The sequence below is a fragment of the Mercurialis annua genome, linkage group LG7 (assembly GCF_937616625.2).
Source record: "Mercurialis annua linkage group LG7, ddMerAnnu1.2, whole genome shotgun sequence".
Taxonomy (NCBI): Eukaryota; Viridiplantae; Streptophyta; class Magnoliopsida; order Malpighiales; family Euphorbiaceae; genus Mercurialis; species Mercurialis annua.
Window position 1 is genome coordinate 4,112,166 of NC_065576.1, and position 20,999 is coordinate 4,133,164.

General features: G+C 31.8%; 1 protein-coding gene across 1 annotated transcript; it reads left to right on the forward strand.

The window, feature by feature from the left end:
* The first annotated feature begins 3,713 nt into the window (after nucleotides 1–3,713).
* LOC126655195 (polyadenylate-binding protein 2-like) lies at nucleotides 3,714–9,206 on the forward strand. The gene is made up of 9 exons (XM_050349236.2): nucleotides 3,714–4,271; nucleotides 4,355–4,473; nucleotides 4,571–5,227; nucleotides 5,315–5,392; nucleotides 5,484–5,573; nucleotides 5,780–5,917; nucleotides 8,088–8,243; nucleotides 8,369–8,572; nucleotides 8,749–9,206. Exons 1-9 carry the CDS (start codon nucleotides 3,986–3,988, stop codon nucleotides 8,983–8,985), a joined length of 1,965 nt encoding a protein of 654 aa, XP_050205193.1. The 5' UTR covers nucleotides 3,714–3,985; the 3' UTR covers nucleotides 8,986–9,206.
* The last annotated feature ends 11,793 nt before the right edge of the window (nucleotides 9,207–20,999 follow it).

Genomic DNA, 20,999 nt, shown 5'->3' on the forward strand with positions numbered 1-20,999 from the left:
TATGTACCGATTTAGCAAGTCTCCAAACCATTCCATATATAACTCATCTTTTTAAATAACCCATTACCCATTATTCAGTTGTATTTCATATGAAAAATTCATCTTCTTATTTCAAGAAACAACACCAAACCTTTAAATATTTATACAAAAGAGAGATCAGAGAAGTATGAATTTTTTGACAACAAATTAAAATGATCAAATTAAATCTAAAAAGTAAGCAATGGGGAAGAAGACAAACGATTAAGGAGAAAGAAAGACAAACGATTAAGGAGAAAGAAAGGGGAATAAAAAGAATAAAGAGCAAAAACTTAAAAAAATGTCATAGATAAAGTTGGTTAGATAGAAAAGAGAAGAAGTGATTCAGAATAAAAAAAGCAACGTACTAATAATAAAGACTGAATTTTGAAAAGATAAAGAAAAGGTAGTGGAGCCCTCGGACACTAAATGAAATTTATAAAATAACCAATGTTTAATCTATTTTCAATTTATGTTTGGCAAGTGTGTCAGGTAGAAGAATAAGTTTTAATTAGGCTAGGATAAAAAGTGAAAACAAAACGCTTCTAAATTAACCGGCTGAATCGGGCATTAAATCGGTTGAACCGGCTAAACCGCAAACCGATGAGTTATTGAAGAATAAATACATGCTAATATAAAAATAATAGCAGAAATTTCACAACTAGAATGGCAAACTGCATTTCAGGTTTCATTCAAATATATTTATTTTTTCAAATTTAATACCAAATCAATAAAATATTTATAATTTTTTTTTTTGCATATGTTTTTGCAAACTCATAACATCCGATTCAATCAACATTTGATAACTCTTTCATAAAAAAAGAGACAACAAACTTTTACAAAAAAGGGACAAAATAAAACCTTAAAAAAGACAAAAAATGAAAAATAAATAAAACTAATATAGCTCGTAAACAATTCCATTTTATTGTTGAAAGATCTTCAATCTATCTTCACTTCTTTGTGATTGAATTATGCTTCGTCGTTAAATTTTAATCCATCAAGAAAAAATAATAAAATATTGGCTATTTATTATGAGCAATGGGTCAACTTGTCCCCTGAATTTGTGACACATGGTGTTCTAACCCAATTTATACCTTTTTAGCAATTAACCTCAAAACTCTTCATTTTTGGGTCAAATAACCCTATAATTTATAATTTAATTTTAAAAAATAGATTTAGGATAATTATATTGCAACAATTAGAGAAATATCTAATTACTTCTTTGCATCCCTCACCTCCGATTTGTCTTTTATGCGTTTTAAAAATACAATTATGGATTATTAGACCAAAATATGAGGAGTTTTGGAGTTAATTGCTCAAAAAAGTACAAATTGGGTAAGATGACCTCGTACTACAAATTTAGGAGGCGCGTTGACCTTTGTTCTATTTATTATATTCTCTAAAATTACAATAGCATAAATAAAGGGATGATTACCGTCAATAAAAAAATCAAACCATTGACGGATGTCGAAGAAGAAATTAAAAAACACTCTATGCGGCTAGAGTTTGTCTAGATGATTAACCTAAAAAATACATTTTAAAAGACTATCTATATAGATCCATTTTACATAATTCATAACATTCACATTTTCAAAAATGGCATGTTGTATATTTTATTAATTAAATTAATTCCAGACAAAATTTAGCAAAAAAGACATAGAATAAATATTTAATTATCATAAAAATAACCATAAATTATAAATACCTACAAAACATCACAAACTCATTTTTAAAAATTTATTTATAAAAAAAAATCAAAAGGTCATAACAAAAATTAATCACTATTGATAATTTTAAAACAATTAAAACACATAATTTATATTTATAGCTAATTGATATCTAATCTACAATGCATAATACTCAAATATAAATGCATTGTATATAAATCATGCTATAATATCACAATAATCAACTATCTTAAAAAAATACAACATTTAAATTACAAAATATAAACATGAGCGGCATTAAACACGCAGTCTCACAACTATCAAATGAAATAATCACCATGGTTCTGGTAACGTTAGCAAAAATTTATATGCACGCATACATCATGATGATTATCAAGTGAGAATGACTTATGATTTTACTTAATTTTTTAGTACAATGCAATTTGTGTTTATTTCTTATCATTTTCCAAACATCTTAAAACTCCAAAAAATTTAATTCATCGGGTAACCAAGAACATAGCAACAAAATGGTTTTACTGAAAAGCGTAATCATACTTCAATGGAAATAATTAGAAGTGTGATGAATCATTCTTCTTTACTCTTGTCATTGTGGATGTATGCATTAAGCACGGGTGTGTATTTGCTAAACATAGTTCCTAATAAAACATTTTAAAGTACACCATTTGAACTATAGTTATGAAGGAAACCTAGTTTAAAGCACTTACATGCGTGAGGTTGCCCAGCAGAAGTAAGAATTTATAGTCCACATTAAAAAAATTGGATTTCAAAACAATTAATGGTTATTTATTGGTTATTTAGAAAAATCTGAAATGTATAAATTTTATTATCCTATCATAATATAAGAATTGCTTGAATCTGGAAATGTAAGGTTCATTAGAAATGGTGACATTATTAGGAGCGAAAATATATGATGTTGGTATTCAAAAAGTTAGGATGAAAATTCCTATACTCAAAATTTCTACAATTATTGTTTTTAGTGTTGTTACTCAACTCAATAACATTCAAAAACAACAAATAAATGTTCAAATGCTTCATGATGAAAATGTCAATAACGAAAGCGTAGTAAATGAAAACAAGTAATAGCGAAGAGAAAGGATTATTTCAAACAAATTTTTTCTAATAAGTTATTAAATCTTAAATATATAGTTATTTTTTTAAGAAAATTTATATCACATACCATAAAAAGACAAAATATTTACAGAAGTACTACTTTATTTTTTTCTATACAAACAATACTCTATTTTAAAAATATTTATAAAAATACTATCTCTTCATGTTCATCATATTCTTCATTTTTTATTTTCTTCAAACTCTAATTTTTTTTCTCTTCCTCCATTAATGTCCACCAGCACCATCAACCTTCACTTATTAAACCTTGCCGCCGCCCTTTATCGTGTGTTTGTTGCCCCACCGCTCGTCAGCTCCTTCATGCTGCCGCCGGCTGATGCTCATCTATGTCGCTGCCGCCTCCTCCACGCCGCCGCCCGCTTCTCCTCTACGCTGTCATCACCACTAGCCATTTCTTCACATCGCCACCGCTCGCCAGCCTCCACGATGCCACCCTTTGTCAGATTTTAAATATCAGATTTGGAATTTCAAATATGATATTCTCAAATCTGATTTTTTTTTTAAAACGGTATATAATTCGTATTATACGGATTATATACAACAAAGTTATATATGTATATGGTCTAGGTTTATATATGAAATTTGTAACAAACGTACACAAAATCGTATTTTTGTATACAAAAAGATAGTATTTTGTAAATATTTTTAGAAAGATAGTATTATTTATAAAGAAAACTTCGAGATAGTATTATAAATATTTTTTATTTTTCCGCTAGTTGTGTAAAAACCCCAATTTTTTGAAACAAATTATACAAAAAATATAAGAAGATGGGCCGAGAGAGCCCACACATGTGAAAGATCAAACAGGCCCAAACAACTAATTTAGGGTTTAGTTAGTTTTCCATCTTTCAACTACCATCATCTTCCTATATAAGCTCAACTTCTCCATCAAACCCCTTGCGGTGTCGCCTGTGCTGCCCATATTTTATCATACTCTCTACTTATTATCCGGTAACGGCCCCTATTTTTTCCGGCCGACCAACTTAAACCCTATCCACAAAACAAAGAAAAAAAATTAAAAGAACCCAAAAAGAAAAAATTATTTCAAACAGTCAAATTCGTTACATTAGCTCATTCATTTCAGTTTCAAAAGGGTTTCTACATTTTTAGTTTTAAATTTCTGGGTATCAATTTGTTTTGGGTTTGTTGAAGCAATGGCTCAGGTTCAAGCGCAACCACAGTCACCTGTTACTAGTGCGGCGACGGTAGCTCCACCGTCTCCGCCGAATGGGATGGCGAGTAATGCAGTGAACCAGAATCAGCAGCAGTTCGTGTCGACTTCGTTGTACGTTGGGGATCTTGACTCCAATGCTAATGAAACTCAGCTTTACGATCTGTTTAGCCAACTGGGTCAGGTTGTTTCCATTAGGGTTTGTAGGGACTTGAGTAGTAAACGGTCACTTGGTTATGCTTATGTTAACTATACCAATGCCCATGATGGTAAATTTTATACCTCTGTTTATAATCTGACATGAAATTGATTATGTCAGGCCTTAATGTTTAGTTTTTGATTTGGGTGGCAGCTGCTCAGGCAATGGAAGTTCTGAATTTCACTCCTTTCAACGGAAAACCGATTCGGATTATGTATTCTCATCGCGACCCGACTATTCGTAAAAGCGGCGCAGGCAACATTTATATCAAGGTATTAAGTGTATAAATAGTGTAGTTATTTGGTTTCTTATTTTGTTTTGGCGTGTTTATTCTGATATTTAGTTTGTAATTTGATAATTTGATGATAGAATTTGGACAAAACAATTGATAACAAAGCTTTACATGACACCTTCTCCACATTTGGAAATATCTTATCTTGCAAAGTAGTTACTGATGCATCGGGTCAGTCATTAGGATATGGTTTTGTGCAATTTGATAATGAGGACTCTGCGAAAAATGCAATTGATAAGCTTAATGGTATGTTACTGAATGACAAACAAGTCTTTGTGGGACCTTTCCTTCGTAAACAAGAAAGAGAATCTTCTGTCGATAAGACAAGATTCAATAATGTTTTTGTAAAGAATCTTTCCGAGACTACAACTGAAGAAGATTTGAAGACATGTTTTGGGGAATATGGTGCCATTACTAGCACTGTTGTTATGAGAGATGGGAATGGCAAGTCTAGAGGTTTTGGGTTTGTCAATTTTGAGAGTCCAGATGACGCAGCTCGATCAGTTGAGGGTTTAAATGGAAAGATAGTTGATGACAAAGAGTGGTTTGTTGGAAAAGCACAGAAAAAATCTGAGAGGGAGACTGAATTGAGAGGTCGGTTTGAGCAAAATGTGCAGGAGACTGTAGACAAATTTGAAGGATTGAACTTATATGTCAAGAACTTGGATGATAGCATTACTGATGAGAAGCTGAAGGAGTTATTCTCGGAATTTGGCACAATTACTTCTTGCAAGGTTTGTAATGTTTAAGCTTTATTATTAAGGATAGTAAGGATTGAACGTGAATGTTTTCTTATCTGATTCTGAGTTTTATTTTATTAGGTTATGCGTGATCCAAAAGGTGTAAGTAGAGGATCAGGCTTTGTTGCTTTCTCAAATGCCCAAGAAGCATCGAAAGCTGTAAGATTGTATTCTTTTTATTATGTTTTTTTTTGCTGTCTGCAGATTTGAATTTGTGTTTGACTTTTTCAATGTCTTGCTCTCCTTGTAGCTCACAGAGATGAATGGTAAAATGTTAGTTGGCAAACCGTTGTATGTTGCACTTGCACAAAGGAAAGAAGAACGAAGAGCAAAATTGCAGGTAAGCATTCAGTATTGACTGCAAATGTAGGTTTCAAATATCTCTTCCGAAAATTGGAAACGATGGAAGATAAGCCATTCATGGATTTTGTTGATTCTAATTGTCATGTTTCATTTTATATTCATTTGTGGTGCAGCTTTTTGCTCTCACGTCTTCCATATGATAGCATTAACATGCTTGCTTGGATACTTTTCATCTTTGTACAGGCTCAGTTTGCACAAGTGCGCCCTTCTGGAATGGCACCTGGTGTGGGTCCTCGAATGCCTATCTACCACCCGGGTACTCCAGGTGTTGGACATCACGTATTCTATGGTCAAGGCCCTCCTTCTATTGTCCCACCTCAGGTGAGAGATGATTGACATTTTGTACAGAACTTTGGGCCTGCCATCTTAGAAAAAAGTACTTGCACAGTAGTTGGCTGTTTATCATATAGTTTCTGGCTCTAGATATTATTTGCTGGTTATTTAGATCATTGTTTCTTTGCACAAATGTAGAGCTATGTTTATATGCCCTTTGTCTTTGTGAGAGCAATGTGTGCTGACAATCAGTTATTTTTAATATTTATGTTTTGGTAATATTTTGGATAGTATGCTTCACCCAAAAAGACTTGTGAACGCACTCTCCAACCATTGGGTTAAAAGTTCATTTAACAAAAAAAATTGTTTTAGATTCAATGGCTGGAGAGTGCTTCTGTTTAGCTCAGTGTTACTGGAACGCGGTGTGTTTTGGGTCATGGAACGTGAACGGGATCGAAATACTTTAGTTTATTTTTTATGGTACGTTGGGGGTAGGATTAGTTGGTACGCCTTCTTTTTATGCGGTACGTTGAACCTCTCTTGTTCGGAATGCTTGTCATATTTTTACATGAAATTAATATTTTGCAGAATATCAGCAGTACATATATAGATATTTTCACTTATAAAAAATAACACAACATCAAAATCTAACAGAATATTATAGCCTTTTTAATTTCCATTAACATCTTAAGCTATGTTTTATATAGTAACTTAAGTTATTGGTAATTGTCTTTTCAATTTTTTTAGCATTAATTAGACAAGTTTTGGTTATAGTGGAACTCTTTGAATTTTGGAAAGTGAATTTAAGTTGACAGCAATCTATTAATGTTATACTGTTTTAAAGACACTGAATATTAATAAGTCCATAACCTATAAGCCCAAGACAATGAAACCCTAGGAGATTAATATTTGAATTCAGCACATAACACACAGCCGCTTCTACATCTTCTTCACCTTGCTTCTGCAACTTTTTCAATCTATTATTTTTTCACTGTCAACAATCATGGAACTCTTCACATGGAGTTCCAACATGTGGCGTTTCTGGAACTCCAGAGTACCGCGAATTGGAACGCACCACCCAATTCGTGGTACTCGAAGCAAAAAACGATTTATGGTAACACTAGTTTAGCTTCTTTTGCAGAAGTATTCTTCAGTGTTACCATAATTCATTTTTTGCTGGTACCACGAATTGGGATGCGCGCCCCAATTCACGGTACTCTAGAGCACCAGAATCGCCTTGTTACATGTTCTGGTAATCCATATGAAGAGTTCCCATTATTGAAAGAGTAGAGTGAAAAAGTTGCAGAAGATGGAGAACAACTAGTTGTGTTAGTTGTGTGCTGTATTCATTTCAAATATTAATCTCCTAGGGTTTTTATTGTCTCGGGCTTATGGGCTTACTACTATTTTGTGTTTTTAAAACAGCTGGCCCCTTCACAGAATTCTAAGAGTTAATAGTTTAAAGATTGACACTAATATTAGTAAATTGCTGTCAATTAAATTTACTTCACAAAATTCCTAGAGTTTCACTTTAATCTAAACTTATCTAATTAATAAAAAATTGAAAAGAAACATCTCATTTTTTTATTTGATAATCATCTCAGTTTATTTGTTTCTGAAGTTAATGTAAATTAAAGAGAATAAGTTAATGTAATTAAAGAGAATATTATGTTGGAACTTGATTATAAGTGAAAGTACCTATCTATGAACTGCTAATATTCTATAAAATATACAGACCTCTCCTAACAAGAGAGGTTCAACGAACCGCATATAAAAAAAGCGTACCAACTAATCCTACCCCCAACGTACCATAAAAATATAAACTAACGTATTTTGTTCCTGTTACTGTACCACGACCAGAAACGCACTGTGTTCCCGGTAACACTGCTATGTACTGTAGGTCACTCCATTAATGAAATTTTGACATTCTATCAGTAGATGGTAATATTTTTTTGTTTGACCTGGAACTTTTTTCCCTTTCAATACTAGGTGACAGTATTTTCTTTTTCCTTCCCAATTGGTGATACTATTAGTTCATTTCAATATCTAACATTATTGTTAGGTATTTATTCTTTCCTGAATATTTTAGTTCCCTTTTATTATTGTTGATTGGCATAATTAAGTTGCACCATTTTGTTTTGGTGTGATTATTTAAAATTCATGGTCTACATTTGCAAGATGGCAATGGATTGCTTACTGTATATTGCCAATGTGACAGCCTGGATTCGGGTATCAGCAGCAGCTTGTTCCTGGAATGAGGCCGATTTTTGTTCCGATGATGCAGCCAGGTCAGGAGAACCAGCGCCTCGGTGGCCGAAGATCTGGAGCAGGGCCAATGCAACCTCAGCAACCACATCACATGATGCAGCCTCAGGTAAGCAGTAATTTGACATTACCTTAAGATACTTGGATCTTTGGTATATCCGGTTGACATTTTATTTTCCTATAGATTGAAATTATATATTTAAACTCTAATATGTGTTCATCTCTTGCCAACAGATGATTCCTAGGGGACATATGTACCGTTATCCTCCTGGTCGCAGCATGCCTGATGTTCCAATGGCTGGTCATCCTGGAAGCATGCTTCCTGTTCCTTACGATATGGCTGGAATGCCACTGAGAGATGCTTCATTTTCCCAGCCTATGCAGGCTGGGGCTTTGGCGACTTCACTTGCTAATGCATCACCTGAGCAACAGAGGATGGTAAGTTTCTTGCTCAATAAGTCAATGAAGTAACGCGTATAATGACATCTCAAACTGTTTGGTAGCACACTTAAAATAGACTTAGTCTTAAGGCTGTTTAATTTATTCTTCGCTCATTATCATACTGAATTGACAATAAAGTTGACCTCATGTTTGAATGTTTTTGTGGCATGTAGTTGCTTGGTGAGAATTTATATCCATTGGTAGACCAGTTGGAGCATGAAAATGCTGCAAAGGTGACCGGCATGCTCCTGGAGATGGACCAGACCGAGGTTTTACACTTGCTGGAGTCTCCAGAAGCCCTGAAAGCCAAAGTCTCGGAGGCTTTGGAAGTGCTTAGGAACGTTCAGAAGCAGCAGCAGTCTAATACTCCAACTGATCGTATTGCCTCATTGTCCCTAAATGATTCTTAAGCTTTTGTTGTCCGCAAGTTTTGGATTCAGAGTTATGGTTAGTTTCTATCTGGATTTTGCTTGTTATTTGGAGTTAAATTCTAGTTGATCACTTTTATATCAAAGTGAATGAGTAGTTACAATGGAAGTTACTTATTATGTTTAATCGCGCCATGGCGCAAAGTTTTGCGATTAAGGCTGTTGTTTGTAATAGCATGAATGTTATTTTTTGCTGCAGTTTATTTTCGAGGGGCCTATTATGTTTTATGTTTTTATTAGTTATTTACAGTATGTTATACAGAGAAAATAAGAACAGGCAAACAATGTCCAAATCATTATGGACATTGATGCACTTGTAGTTCTTGACCAGGTGAAACATTATGGCTATGCAAAAATAAAATCGAATTAAATTAAACAATTTTGTAAAAATCTGGTATGGTTTGGTATTATAAAAAGTATTTGTATTTTATCTTTTTTGGTTTGGTTTGAATTTGGGCAGATGATATTTTTGTTTAGTTCGGTTTGAACTTGGAATTGATTCGGTATTACGAACAATATCTTACATTGTCTTGAATAGTCTATTTAAAGTGGTGGAATTAGAACCCTACACTTGGACATCAACTTTTATGATCAATCATTTGATAACTTTTGCCGTATTATAATGATTGTTAATGTATTATTACGAACGGTTGGATTGTAAGTGCAATTTAAAGTGGTGGATATATAATAAACCTATGATATATACTAATAAACTTCTTTTTGCATTATGATTTTGGTGGTCGAGCTAATACAATTTTTATTTATAAAAGGAAGTAGGAAAATTTGAAATATGTGTACATTAGGGATAAAGGTAAGATTTAATTAACCAAGCCATTTGTCACATTTTAAAAAAAATGTTATTATTATTATAAATCGAACATTCTTTTTAGGACATCAAAAAGATAAGAAAAAAGACAAATAAAATAAAACGGAGGGAGTAGTATTTTTTTAATAATAATAATAATTTATTTTTGTTATTTTAAAATTATAAAATTAGAAGTTGACTATTACAATATTAACTTTTAATTTTAGTATGTTGATAATCAATTAATTGTTTAACTTATATTATCAAAAAAGTTTTATTCCTGCTTTTTAGTAGTGTCAGATGATTCGTCCTCAGATCTAGGGTTTGTATGAGGAGACGGGTTTGCCTCTTCAGACGAACTCTGACACTCCGACCACTGCTAGAGTGGCGGGAGAGGAAGGCTACCAGAGCGGAGGCGGTGGACTATGGGGTTTTAGATTTTTTAATTTAATTTTCTAATAAATTTAAAATTATCTATAATTATGATCAATTAGAAAACATTAATTATACATTCAACATTTTGGAATTATTCTTGCGGAGTAAAGACAAAGAGGTCGAATAAAGGCGGATGTAAATTTTTATATCATAATATAACATTAAATACTATTTAGAGTATGTGTTAAAATATAAAGTATTGATTTAAACTTTTTCTTTAATTTGATGCTTAAGGGTGTACTTGAAAATGAAAAGTACGAATTTGAATGGAATCAACGATTTTACAACGTGAGATTACAAACGAAAAGGGAATATAAAGTGGGTTTTTTTTTCCTTTAAATTATTAGTCTTTTTAGTTGTGTCTGAACATATCTAATTCACGGCACACCTCCCATAAGATGAGATATATGTACCAAGTGATATCACTTGCATCAACCACAAATGAAAATCTAATAATATCTATTTTGTCTCTCCACTTGATTTTTTTATGTAATCCGACACTGCGTTTGGAGTGAGATTACATCATATATTGATGGCTAATAATCACCCATGGACCCTCAATTTTAGGGGTACGGGCGCTAAACCCCCTGATGTTTAAAAACGGGCGGTAAACCCCCTAAGCTTTGTGTCGGCGCTCACAAAACTCCCTAAGCTCCAAATATGACGAAAATACCCCTGGTGCCGTTTTTTCAGTCAGTTCTCAGTCTTAAAAAAAAAACTGACACTGCCATATAATCTGACACGTCAGAAATATACCTTAAAAATTTCAAACACCCAAAATACCCTTACTTTAATTTAGAAAAAGACAAAAAAAGACAAACCAACCCAATATAATCTAACCATTTGATTAACCACAACAACCAACCCAACCAGCACTCCCACCCAACCACCGCCGCCACCCTACCACTGCCGGAAAATTTTTCCGGTCATCTTCTCCGAGCGGAAAATGACCGGAAAAATTTTCCGGTCATCCCTAAGCAAGGATTTGTTCTTGGAACAGATCCTTGCCGGATCTGTTCCAAGAACAGATCCTTGCTGCTGTTCTTGGAACAGATCCTGGCCTGGATCTGTTCCCGGATGACCGGAAATTTTTTTCCGGTCATCTTTCACTTGAAGAAGATGACCGGAAAATTTTCCGGTGGTGATGTGGCGGAGGTGGTTGGGTTGGGGTGGTTTGGGTTAGAACAGGTGGTTGGATTTTGGGTTGAGTTTTTTTTTTATCAGATATTATATTTAGGGGTGTTTTGGGTATTTTTAGTTTTTTTTGTCTTTTGATGACGTGTCAACTGACACATGGTGTCAGTCAATTTTTTTTTTTTTAAAGACAGCCGCCAAATAAAAGACGGCACAAAGGGTATTTTCGTCCAAAAGGGCCATGGTGAGCGCCGACACAAAGCTTAGGGGGTTTAGCGCCCGTTTTTAAACATCAGGGGGTTTAGTGCCCGTACCCCTAAAATTGAGGGGCCATGGGTGATTATTAGCCTATATTGATGTACAACTTGTATAACATTACATACCAATGTGTCGTAAAAGGTTATATGTAAGGGGCTTTATAGTAATTTGCTCTATAATTACTCCATAAAGTTAGTAGATTAAAATATATTCAATCTTCATCAACTAAGTTTTATATTTTTTTGCTTGTTGTTTGAATATAATTGGGATTATTTTCTAAATACCTGTTTTGGGTAAAGTATTTACATTATTTTGGCCATTTTTTTCTCTTATCCTACATTACCTAATAAGCTAACTTATTTATCAAAAATACCCACTATATAAAAAAATCTTATCTCATTTTAGGTTAAACTTTTACATAGCCATATTCTCTCTCTCTCTCTCTCTCTCTCTCTCTCTCTCTCTCTCTCTCTCTCTCTCTCTCTTCTTTTTTTTTCATTTGATTTTCCGTTTATCTCATCCGATTACTTTTCCGTTCGTCTTTTCCGTTCCGTTCGTCTACTTCCGATGGATTTTTCGTCGTTTCCGGTCGTTTTTCCGTTCGTCTTTTCCGTTTGCACTAGTTCGTTCGTCTTTTCCGTTCGCGCTATGGATTTATCGACTAGTTTTTAGATTTGTGTAATTTTTTTAGGTTTTTTTAATGATTTAAATATTTTATAAATAAATTATTGTAGATCTATAATTTTTTGTTTATAAAATTGTTCTATTGTTCATATAATTATTTATTGTCTTCTCTCATTCATAGATTTGTTTATTGCTACTGATTTTGTATAAAAAATATTGATTTATGGTGCATTTGTAATAATTTTATAATATCTTTACGTTTTAGTGTATTTTTGCTGTATTAATGGTGTATTTCAGCCGTTTTTTAGTATATTTATGGTGCATTTACAGTATTTATGGTGCATTTACAGTGTGGTGTATTTGCAGTGCTTATGGTGTATTTACAGTGTTTTATGGTTAAACCACAAAAAACACTACAAAATGCTATAAATACACTACTTATACACTATATACACTAATTTTACACTATATAAACACCATAAAAACACTATATATACACTACTGTTACACTATAAAAAATAAAATAAAAATTTTCAGGAAAAAATCTATAAAAAATAAAAATTAACACTATATATACATTAACCTTACACTATATAAAAAAATTGCCGGTCGGTTCGGTCGGTTTGGTTGACCGAACCAAAAAACCGAAAACCGAAATTGAAAAACCGAAAAAGGTATTTTGGTAAATAAAAAAACAAACAGGTAAATAAAGTTAGGGTAAAAAGTCAAAAAATAAAACTCAAAACTTGCAATGTAAAATTGTAATTATTTTGGCGAAACATGTATTTAGGGAAATTAGCACAATATAATTGACACAAGTTATAAAAATATTAATCAAATTGCTAATTTTTTTTTAGACATATTTGATAAATGCACTATAGTTAAATAGGATGATCATTCAAAACTTGATTGAGCGAATGCTCAAAATTGAACCTAACGAACATTACACCTTAACCGCAACGATAAAGAAAATCAGAACCGACTCAAATGAGCATTAGGGAAGCACTTAGTTGGCTCAAAGGGTGGGACAATTTTACTATTGAGTCCGATGCTATGGATGTGGTGTTGGAAATTAGAAACCTGTCTCTAGTTGAGTCCGAGTCTTTGGTTGAAGATTGCATCGTTTTAGCAAAGCAGTTCAGTAACATTTCTTTTGTTTTCGTGAGGAGGTCTGCGAATCAAGCAGCGCATATTGTTGCGCAGAATGCTAGATCCATTACAGGTCATCAGGAGTGGTTTTGTCATTTTCCTGAGTATCTCACAAATGTAACTGCTTTAGATTTGATTTAATGAAATCATCTTATTCTAAAAAAAAGTTAAAATCGACCAAAAAATAAAAATATGTATATATTTTGTTAATATCTGGTCAGTTTGGTTAATTTTTATTTTTCAAAACAGTATCAACTAAAACCAAACTTATCACTGAACCGGCTGAAACTAAATTTATCACCAAACTGAATTGACCAAATGTCATTGATTCGGTTGGTTAACTCGATTGGTCGGTGCTTTTTGCTCAACCCTAATTTTAGATATTTAAATTTAGTTTAATCTTTCATTGCATAACTAGCTATTTTATATTTTATGGGTGAACGATTCGAACCTAAAATTTAATGTTTAAATAAGATGTTTATGTTATTAACTATGTCTGTAAAAATGTTAAATGTATAATTACTAAAATATGTAATAGTTCTTCAAAATATAATCCGTGAAACAGATAAATTTGAACCCATAGAAACGCATGTAAAATAAATTAATTGAATATCATCAATTTTCTTATCAATAATGTATATTATGTTAATTGTTGATTAATTAAAAAACACTTAATCACCAAAAAAACAAACCACCTTTTAGCCCTTTTTCACTTGCACCATGACGTTGTAATTTTGTCTATATCATCCTATTTCACACATTTTGTTTCCCATTACAACCTAAAAAACTAAATTGACCATTTTCACTAGAAAAAAAATGCCAATTTGATCCTTTATTTTTAATTTATTTTCTAAAAAATATTTAATATTAAAAAATGAACAAAAAAACTCTCTTTCCCCATAAATTAATATATTTAAAATTTTAATTAGTACAAATTATTTAACAAATATATAATTAATTTTATTTTTTCTAAAAATCGACAACCCGCTCGTCTTCCTCGTGACGGAATTTGTCACGAGGAAGACGAACCTGGTTCGAACCAAATCTGATTCGAACCATGGTCTTCCTCATTGAGGAAGACCTGTTCGTCTTCCTTAGTGAGGAAGACGATGACCGTTTATCATCTTCCTCACTAAGGAAGACGGTGGTCTTCCTCCCTAAGGAAGACGTGGGGCATCCTCAGTGAGGAGGACGACTGTTCATCTCTTCCTCATCGAGAAAGACGACTGTTCATCTCTTTCTCACTGAGAAAGACGAGTTCGTCTTCCTCGGTGAGGAAGACCAGTTCGTCTTCCATGGAGGAAGACGGACTAGATCTGTTTCGTTTGAACCAGATCTAGTTCGTTTTTCTCGTGACGAATCTGAAGCAGGTTCGTGACGAGGAAAACGAATGAGTTTTTTTTTTAAAAAATTATAAAAATATTTAAATTTAATAAAATTAATTAAATTTTTGTATATATTTATTTATTAATTAGAAAATATTAATTCAATATATGTTCAAGTCGTGAAAAAAATATCGAGATTGAAAAAGTGTGGCAGTAGATTTTTTTTAATATCTAATATTTAAATAAAAATTTATTATTAATTTTTTAATTTATAGAGAAGGGGTTTTTTGTTCTTTTGTATAATATTAAGTTCTTTTTAAATATTATATTAAAAATAAAGGACCAAATTGTAATTTTTTAAGTGAAAAATTTTAGGGTGTAATTAGAAACGAAAGGTGCGAATTAGGGTGATATAGATAAAATTACAACATCACGATGCAAGTGAAAAGAGGCTAAAAGGTCGGGGGTTTTTTTTTTGGTGATTAAGCTATTAAAAAATAAAAAGATGGATTTTTCATAATTATGTATTGATCTCGAGTTTTATTAATAAACAAATTATAGTTGCCATGATGGTGGGAAATAAAATTTGTATTTTTAAATAGAATAAAAATATATATTAAAAGTTTGTAGTAGTAGTTAGCAACTTGTAATGAGCATGTGGGCAAGGCTCATTAAAACTTGAAGAAGACAACAAGCTATGTAGCTATTGTTTTTCCACCACAAAACTTTGAGTTTCTGTAGGAAAAAATCCTCAATTTAGGGTCCCCTCTCTGCTCTCATATATACTTTCTGTCTCCTTTTTTGTATGCCGATAAAAACAAATTAATCTTTTTTCTAACATCGTCCGATCAGCAGAGTGAGAAATTCTTAGGTAGACTAAGTCTACCACGTCATCCGTAGACTAAACCAATCATGTGATAACACTTCATTAAAGTGAGGGTATTCTTATATTTTCGTTTGTTATTTGCATACACTTTTAAATAATGATATTACAAGAATACCCTCATTTTAATGAGGTGTTATCATATGATTGATTTAGTCTACGGATGACGTGGTGGACTTAGTGTACTTAAGAATTTCTCCAGCAGAGTTACTAATTTGATTACTCCAACAGAATATAATTTTATGGATATTCAAATTTAGTATTATTAGAATTCAGCTTGTTTACTCTAAACAGGACTGCGTTATATATTTGACAATCAAGCGTTAATTGACAGAGTTCTATAAAAAAAAAAGAATAAAGGGTCAAAGCGCCCCCTGAACTTGTAACACAGGATCATCTAACTCAATTTATACTTTTTTGAGCAACTAACCCCAAAACTCTTCATTTTTGGGTCAAATAACCCAATAATTTTTATTTTTATTTAAAAAAATAGATTTAGGATAATTATATCGCAACAATTAGGAAAGTATTTAATTACTTTTTTACATACCTCACCTCCAATTTGTATTTTACGCGTTTTAAAAATACAATTATGGGTTATTTGACCAAAAAATGAAGAGTTTTGGGGTTAGTTGCTCAAAAAAGTATAAATTGGATTATGTGATCCCGTGTCATAAATTTAGGGGGTGCATTGACCCTTTGTTCATAAAAAAAAGATCCATTTGTTATGATACTTCGACTAATCAATATATAGATAGATAGAATTTCTTTTATCTAAAAAAAAATCCACAATCTAATAAGACTCTTTTTCAAATTTATAGGCACATTGCTAGAGTATAATTTTGCATTTTGCCTCTATTTAAAAACCTGAGGTATACACATCAAATTCAAGTTCTCAAAATTCCAATTAAACCCACAAGCTATCGGTCTATCTAATAGCTAACCTAAATGTTAGAGAGCGTATAGCACCACCACCATTTGACGAACAATCTGGTTGTATTCTGTTTTTCAAGTTTCTGCCATAAATCAGGTTCCATCAGAATCCTATAGAGCGATAAACTCAACCATATATAACTTTTTTTTATAGATTATTCCATATATAGAGTTAAAATGAAATTTATAATTATGCCGGAAAATGTCCTTACCGCTCCATTCGTCCACGATAATTACGTGTTTCGTTAATTACAAAAGAAAGTTTATAAAGAGGAAAACAAGGAACCTCTTAGCTTACATTTCTAGCTTTCTCGAATTGCGAAAGAATGTTGTTCGATTGTTGCCTTCATTTCTTGGAATTGTATGTAATTTTCGTCCATTTAGGAATGGTTTTTAGAGTAAGTTATGGCGTTTCAAGACTTGGGAGACCATTTTGTTTAAGTAAATTTGATTTTGGACCCCAATTTCTAGACACCCTATTTAGGGTTTACTTAATAAACAATTAATTAACCATCAAGCATAATTATTATTTCACAAGTTTTCACATAGACTAATAGCACCGATCACTCTCACTATTTTCTGATATTTTTTTACGTATTAAAATCTTATAATATGAAGTAATCTTGAACAATCTTTACTATGTCATTATTATAAGAAGAACAAAAATATATGTGATATATAAGTTTGATTGAATATTTAATGCTGTTTTATCGTTATTATTATTAAGAAAACCATTTTGTTCAAAAATAAATTACTATTAAATTTTAACAAATTAAGTTGGCTGAGTTACTAAAAAATATGCCATTTTTTGACTTTTTTATGGACAAAGTTTTTAAAATTGTCAATTTTAACCCATTTTTAATTTTCAATTTCAATTGTAGATTTGTTTTTAATAATTGAAAAGGAAAAGTGTTTGTGGAGCAGTGGAGGATTTAAACCCACGACCTAACAGTTTGTTGCTGAGCGCTTATACCACTTGTTTGAATTATAGCTCATTGGTTCAATTGTAGCATTTATTTAATTGGAATGGGAAAATTCAAATTTACTATTTATGTTTGAAATTTTTGATAATGAAAAAAAGGTAAACTAGAAAAATGTGAAATAATATGAAAGCGGTATTTTATTTTATTTTTTGTTCTAATTTAAATAGATGGTTATAATTTAAATTAAAAATTAAAATATATATGAGAATTGATAGTTTAAGCCATAAAAAAAGAAAATTAGTGCATTTTCTAATGATTAAGCCAAAAACTTTTAATTAAAACATTAATTTCATATTTCAAAAAAAACATTAATTTCTTTTTGTGTCGTACTCCCTCCGGTCCATAATATTTGTCGCATTTAAATTTGGAACAAAAATTAAAAAAATACAATAAATATGTCTTAATTTATAAGCACTTTTACTAAGTTAATCCTATACTGAAACTTGTTTATATTTATGAGTATTATTTTTATTTGTTTATTATTTTTTTTAATTTTAAAATAATGCGGAATAAATATGAAAAAATAGTAATTAATGCTCTTTTGATATTGTAAAGTAATAATATCATGCATTAAAAAAAATTAAATGCGATAAATATTATAAACCGAAGAGAGTATAAGAATAGAATATGACAACTTTTGTACTCATGATATGCATTTGTTGCTGAGCATTGCCGCTAAAATCATACGATATTAATTACTTTTTTTATTCTAACTACTTTTTTATTCTTGAAAATGAACATTATGATTACATGCAAAAACACCTCTACATTGAGCGTATAATGAAGGAAAAAGGGCACCAATGGGAGTTGGTTCAAGTGGTAAGCGGCTTCGTATCGCTTAAGCAAGGTTTCGGGTTCGAATTTTTATAAATGCAGAAAATTCCCACTGGCAGACTCACCCACCATGCCAGGTGCGCGACGCGGGTCGGATCCGGATTAGTCAGGGCGAAACCTTGGAAACCGGATGGGCTTACAAAAAAAAAATGAAGGAAAAAGGGTCATATAATATTTCTAACATGGGATCTAAGGATTAACTGTGTTTTCAATATCCAAAAATTTGTTGATAGACGAGTTAAATTCGGGTAGTTATAGTTAAAATGATATAACTGTTAAACAATAATATATTAAGTTGTGAGTTTGATTTTTTTTACAAGCGTTCTTCCTTCAAATTAAAAAAAAAACAATTGGTATATATATACATTCGACGGTAATTGGGAGCTAGGCGGGCCCTCCTTGTCCGTGATTTGGCCTCTGCATATAATTCAAGCTATGTGACTAGAATACTTGTTTTTCATAAAATAAATAAATAAAACAAATAATAGTGAAATAGGATAACAAAGTTAGTATTTATATATATAATTTTATCTAATTAACAAATTATAAATTAATAATATAATTAAAGTGTTTCATAAATTTATGTTTTAAATAATTTAATAAAAAATAATTTATAATTTATAATTAAAAAAAGTACTGTTATAAATATTTTAAAAAAAAGACATTAGAATAAATTTTCCTTAAATATTATGTTCTTCAAATGGACTTCCCACTAAAACCTAAGCATGAAGCAATGGTTCTGTACTAATCAGACAAACCGGGCTGCCCAATCATGAACCGGCCCACCTCCCAATTTGCTTCTCTGAACACTGATTTAACTAAAATAAACAAAAATTGACTGATGGATTGATTGGGGATCTTTGGGAAAGATTTTGTGACAACTTGTCTAGTCATCCCTAATCACACAATGTCCCACTCAGAAAATACCATTATTTAATATATTTATTAAACAAATATTTATTATAAAATATGAAGAATTTCTACTAATTAATATTCAATTAATTCTAAGAGAAATTTGCTAAATTTTGAATTTGAAGTACAATATTAATGAAGAGATGCTATATATCCACATATAATAGTATTAAATATTTTTTAAAATATGATCATACCAAATACGATTTCACTTTCAATATTAAATTAATGAAATTATAGAGGTAATATCATTGAGGATTATTAAACGAAAACATTCTTTAACAATTAGGAGTTGATGTATTTAAATATTTGTATTGGAAATGGAATAATTGGATTGTTTTCTATTTATGGGAAGTACATATGAAACCTTCTTTAACCATCTACACATCTCTTCGTATTATTCCACTAGTACTTATTGTCGATGGGAGTTGCACCAAATTAAGTTGATGATAAACATAAAGGGAAAAGGTGCAAAAATGACCTTCATGTATGGTCCGTGTCTCTTGTTGGCACCTCATGTATTTAGGATCTCAAATATAACTCTAACGTCTTCAAAAAATATCAAAAAAACACAATAATTTAACGGAAGTTTGTTTTACCGTTAATTGTATGACATGGCAATATATTTTCACACAGAAACATTAAAATAATCTGACATGTCATCACCCACTTACAAATAACTCTAATTAACTTGAAATAACCCTAATTAACTCAACTAGCCTAAATTAACCTAAATCAGCACATCCTCTGCCGCCACCTCCAATCCATCCTCCATCTCTTTCAACATACATAGAACCCAGGAATAAGTGAGAATGAGGTTAGAAAATTCTTTTCTCCACCTTCAGTATTCTCTTACACAACCGCCACGCAATCAAAGCAATCTCCACCTTCATTTTCCTCTCCCAAGAACCACAACTTGCCATCGATCCAACCACCGTCACTCCTCTCCCGCCTAACCTAGCCTCCGGCAGCCCACTTTTTACAATGAGAGCTGGCGTAACCGTAACCCGGCCCACAACACCGATTCGTTAATCCCGTTTAGTTTCCAGCAAATCCCATTGGGTCGGTTCAACTGGTGTCCCATCAATGGCTATTGATGTTAACGGCGCCTTTCACTTCCGTCTTAAAGGAACTCTCCATCTTGTAAATGGTATGGTTCAGTTATTTGGGACTCAATACTAAAGATCAAATTTGAAATCTAGGTTGTTTTATTTTAATGTTCTTGATTCTTGAAATTTAACTTTGAAATGAAATGATAGTGTAGCTTATTGGATAAAGGTCTTAATTTTTTTTTTGTGGATTAGATTGATGTAAATTATGCTCGGCTCGCCTGACATTGTTGCTGCTCGTCGGTTATAATAAGTAGAGGTTGGGTTGGAGGCTACGGTGAAGTTTGCAGTGAAGGCTGTGTTAGTTTAGATTATTTAGGTTAGTTAGATTAATTAGGATTATTTTAGGTTAAGTAATTACTATTTTATGTTGGTGATGATGTGTCACCTTTTAAAAAAAATGAATGATGTGTCAGTTTAATTTAATGCCTATGTGTTTAAATATATTGCCACATCACACACTTGACAGTAAAATAAACTTCTGTTAATTTGATGTGTTTTTTTGACACTTTTTAAAGACGTTAAGGTCATATTTGAGATTCGAAATACATGAAGTGCCAACAAGAAATACAGACTGTGCATGAGGGTCATTTTTGCACCTTTTTCCTAAAC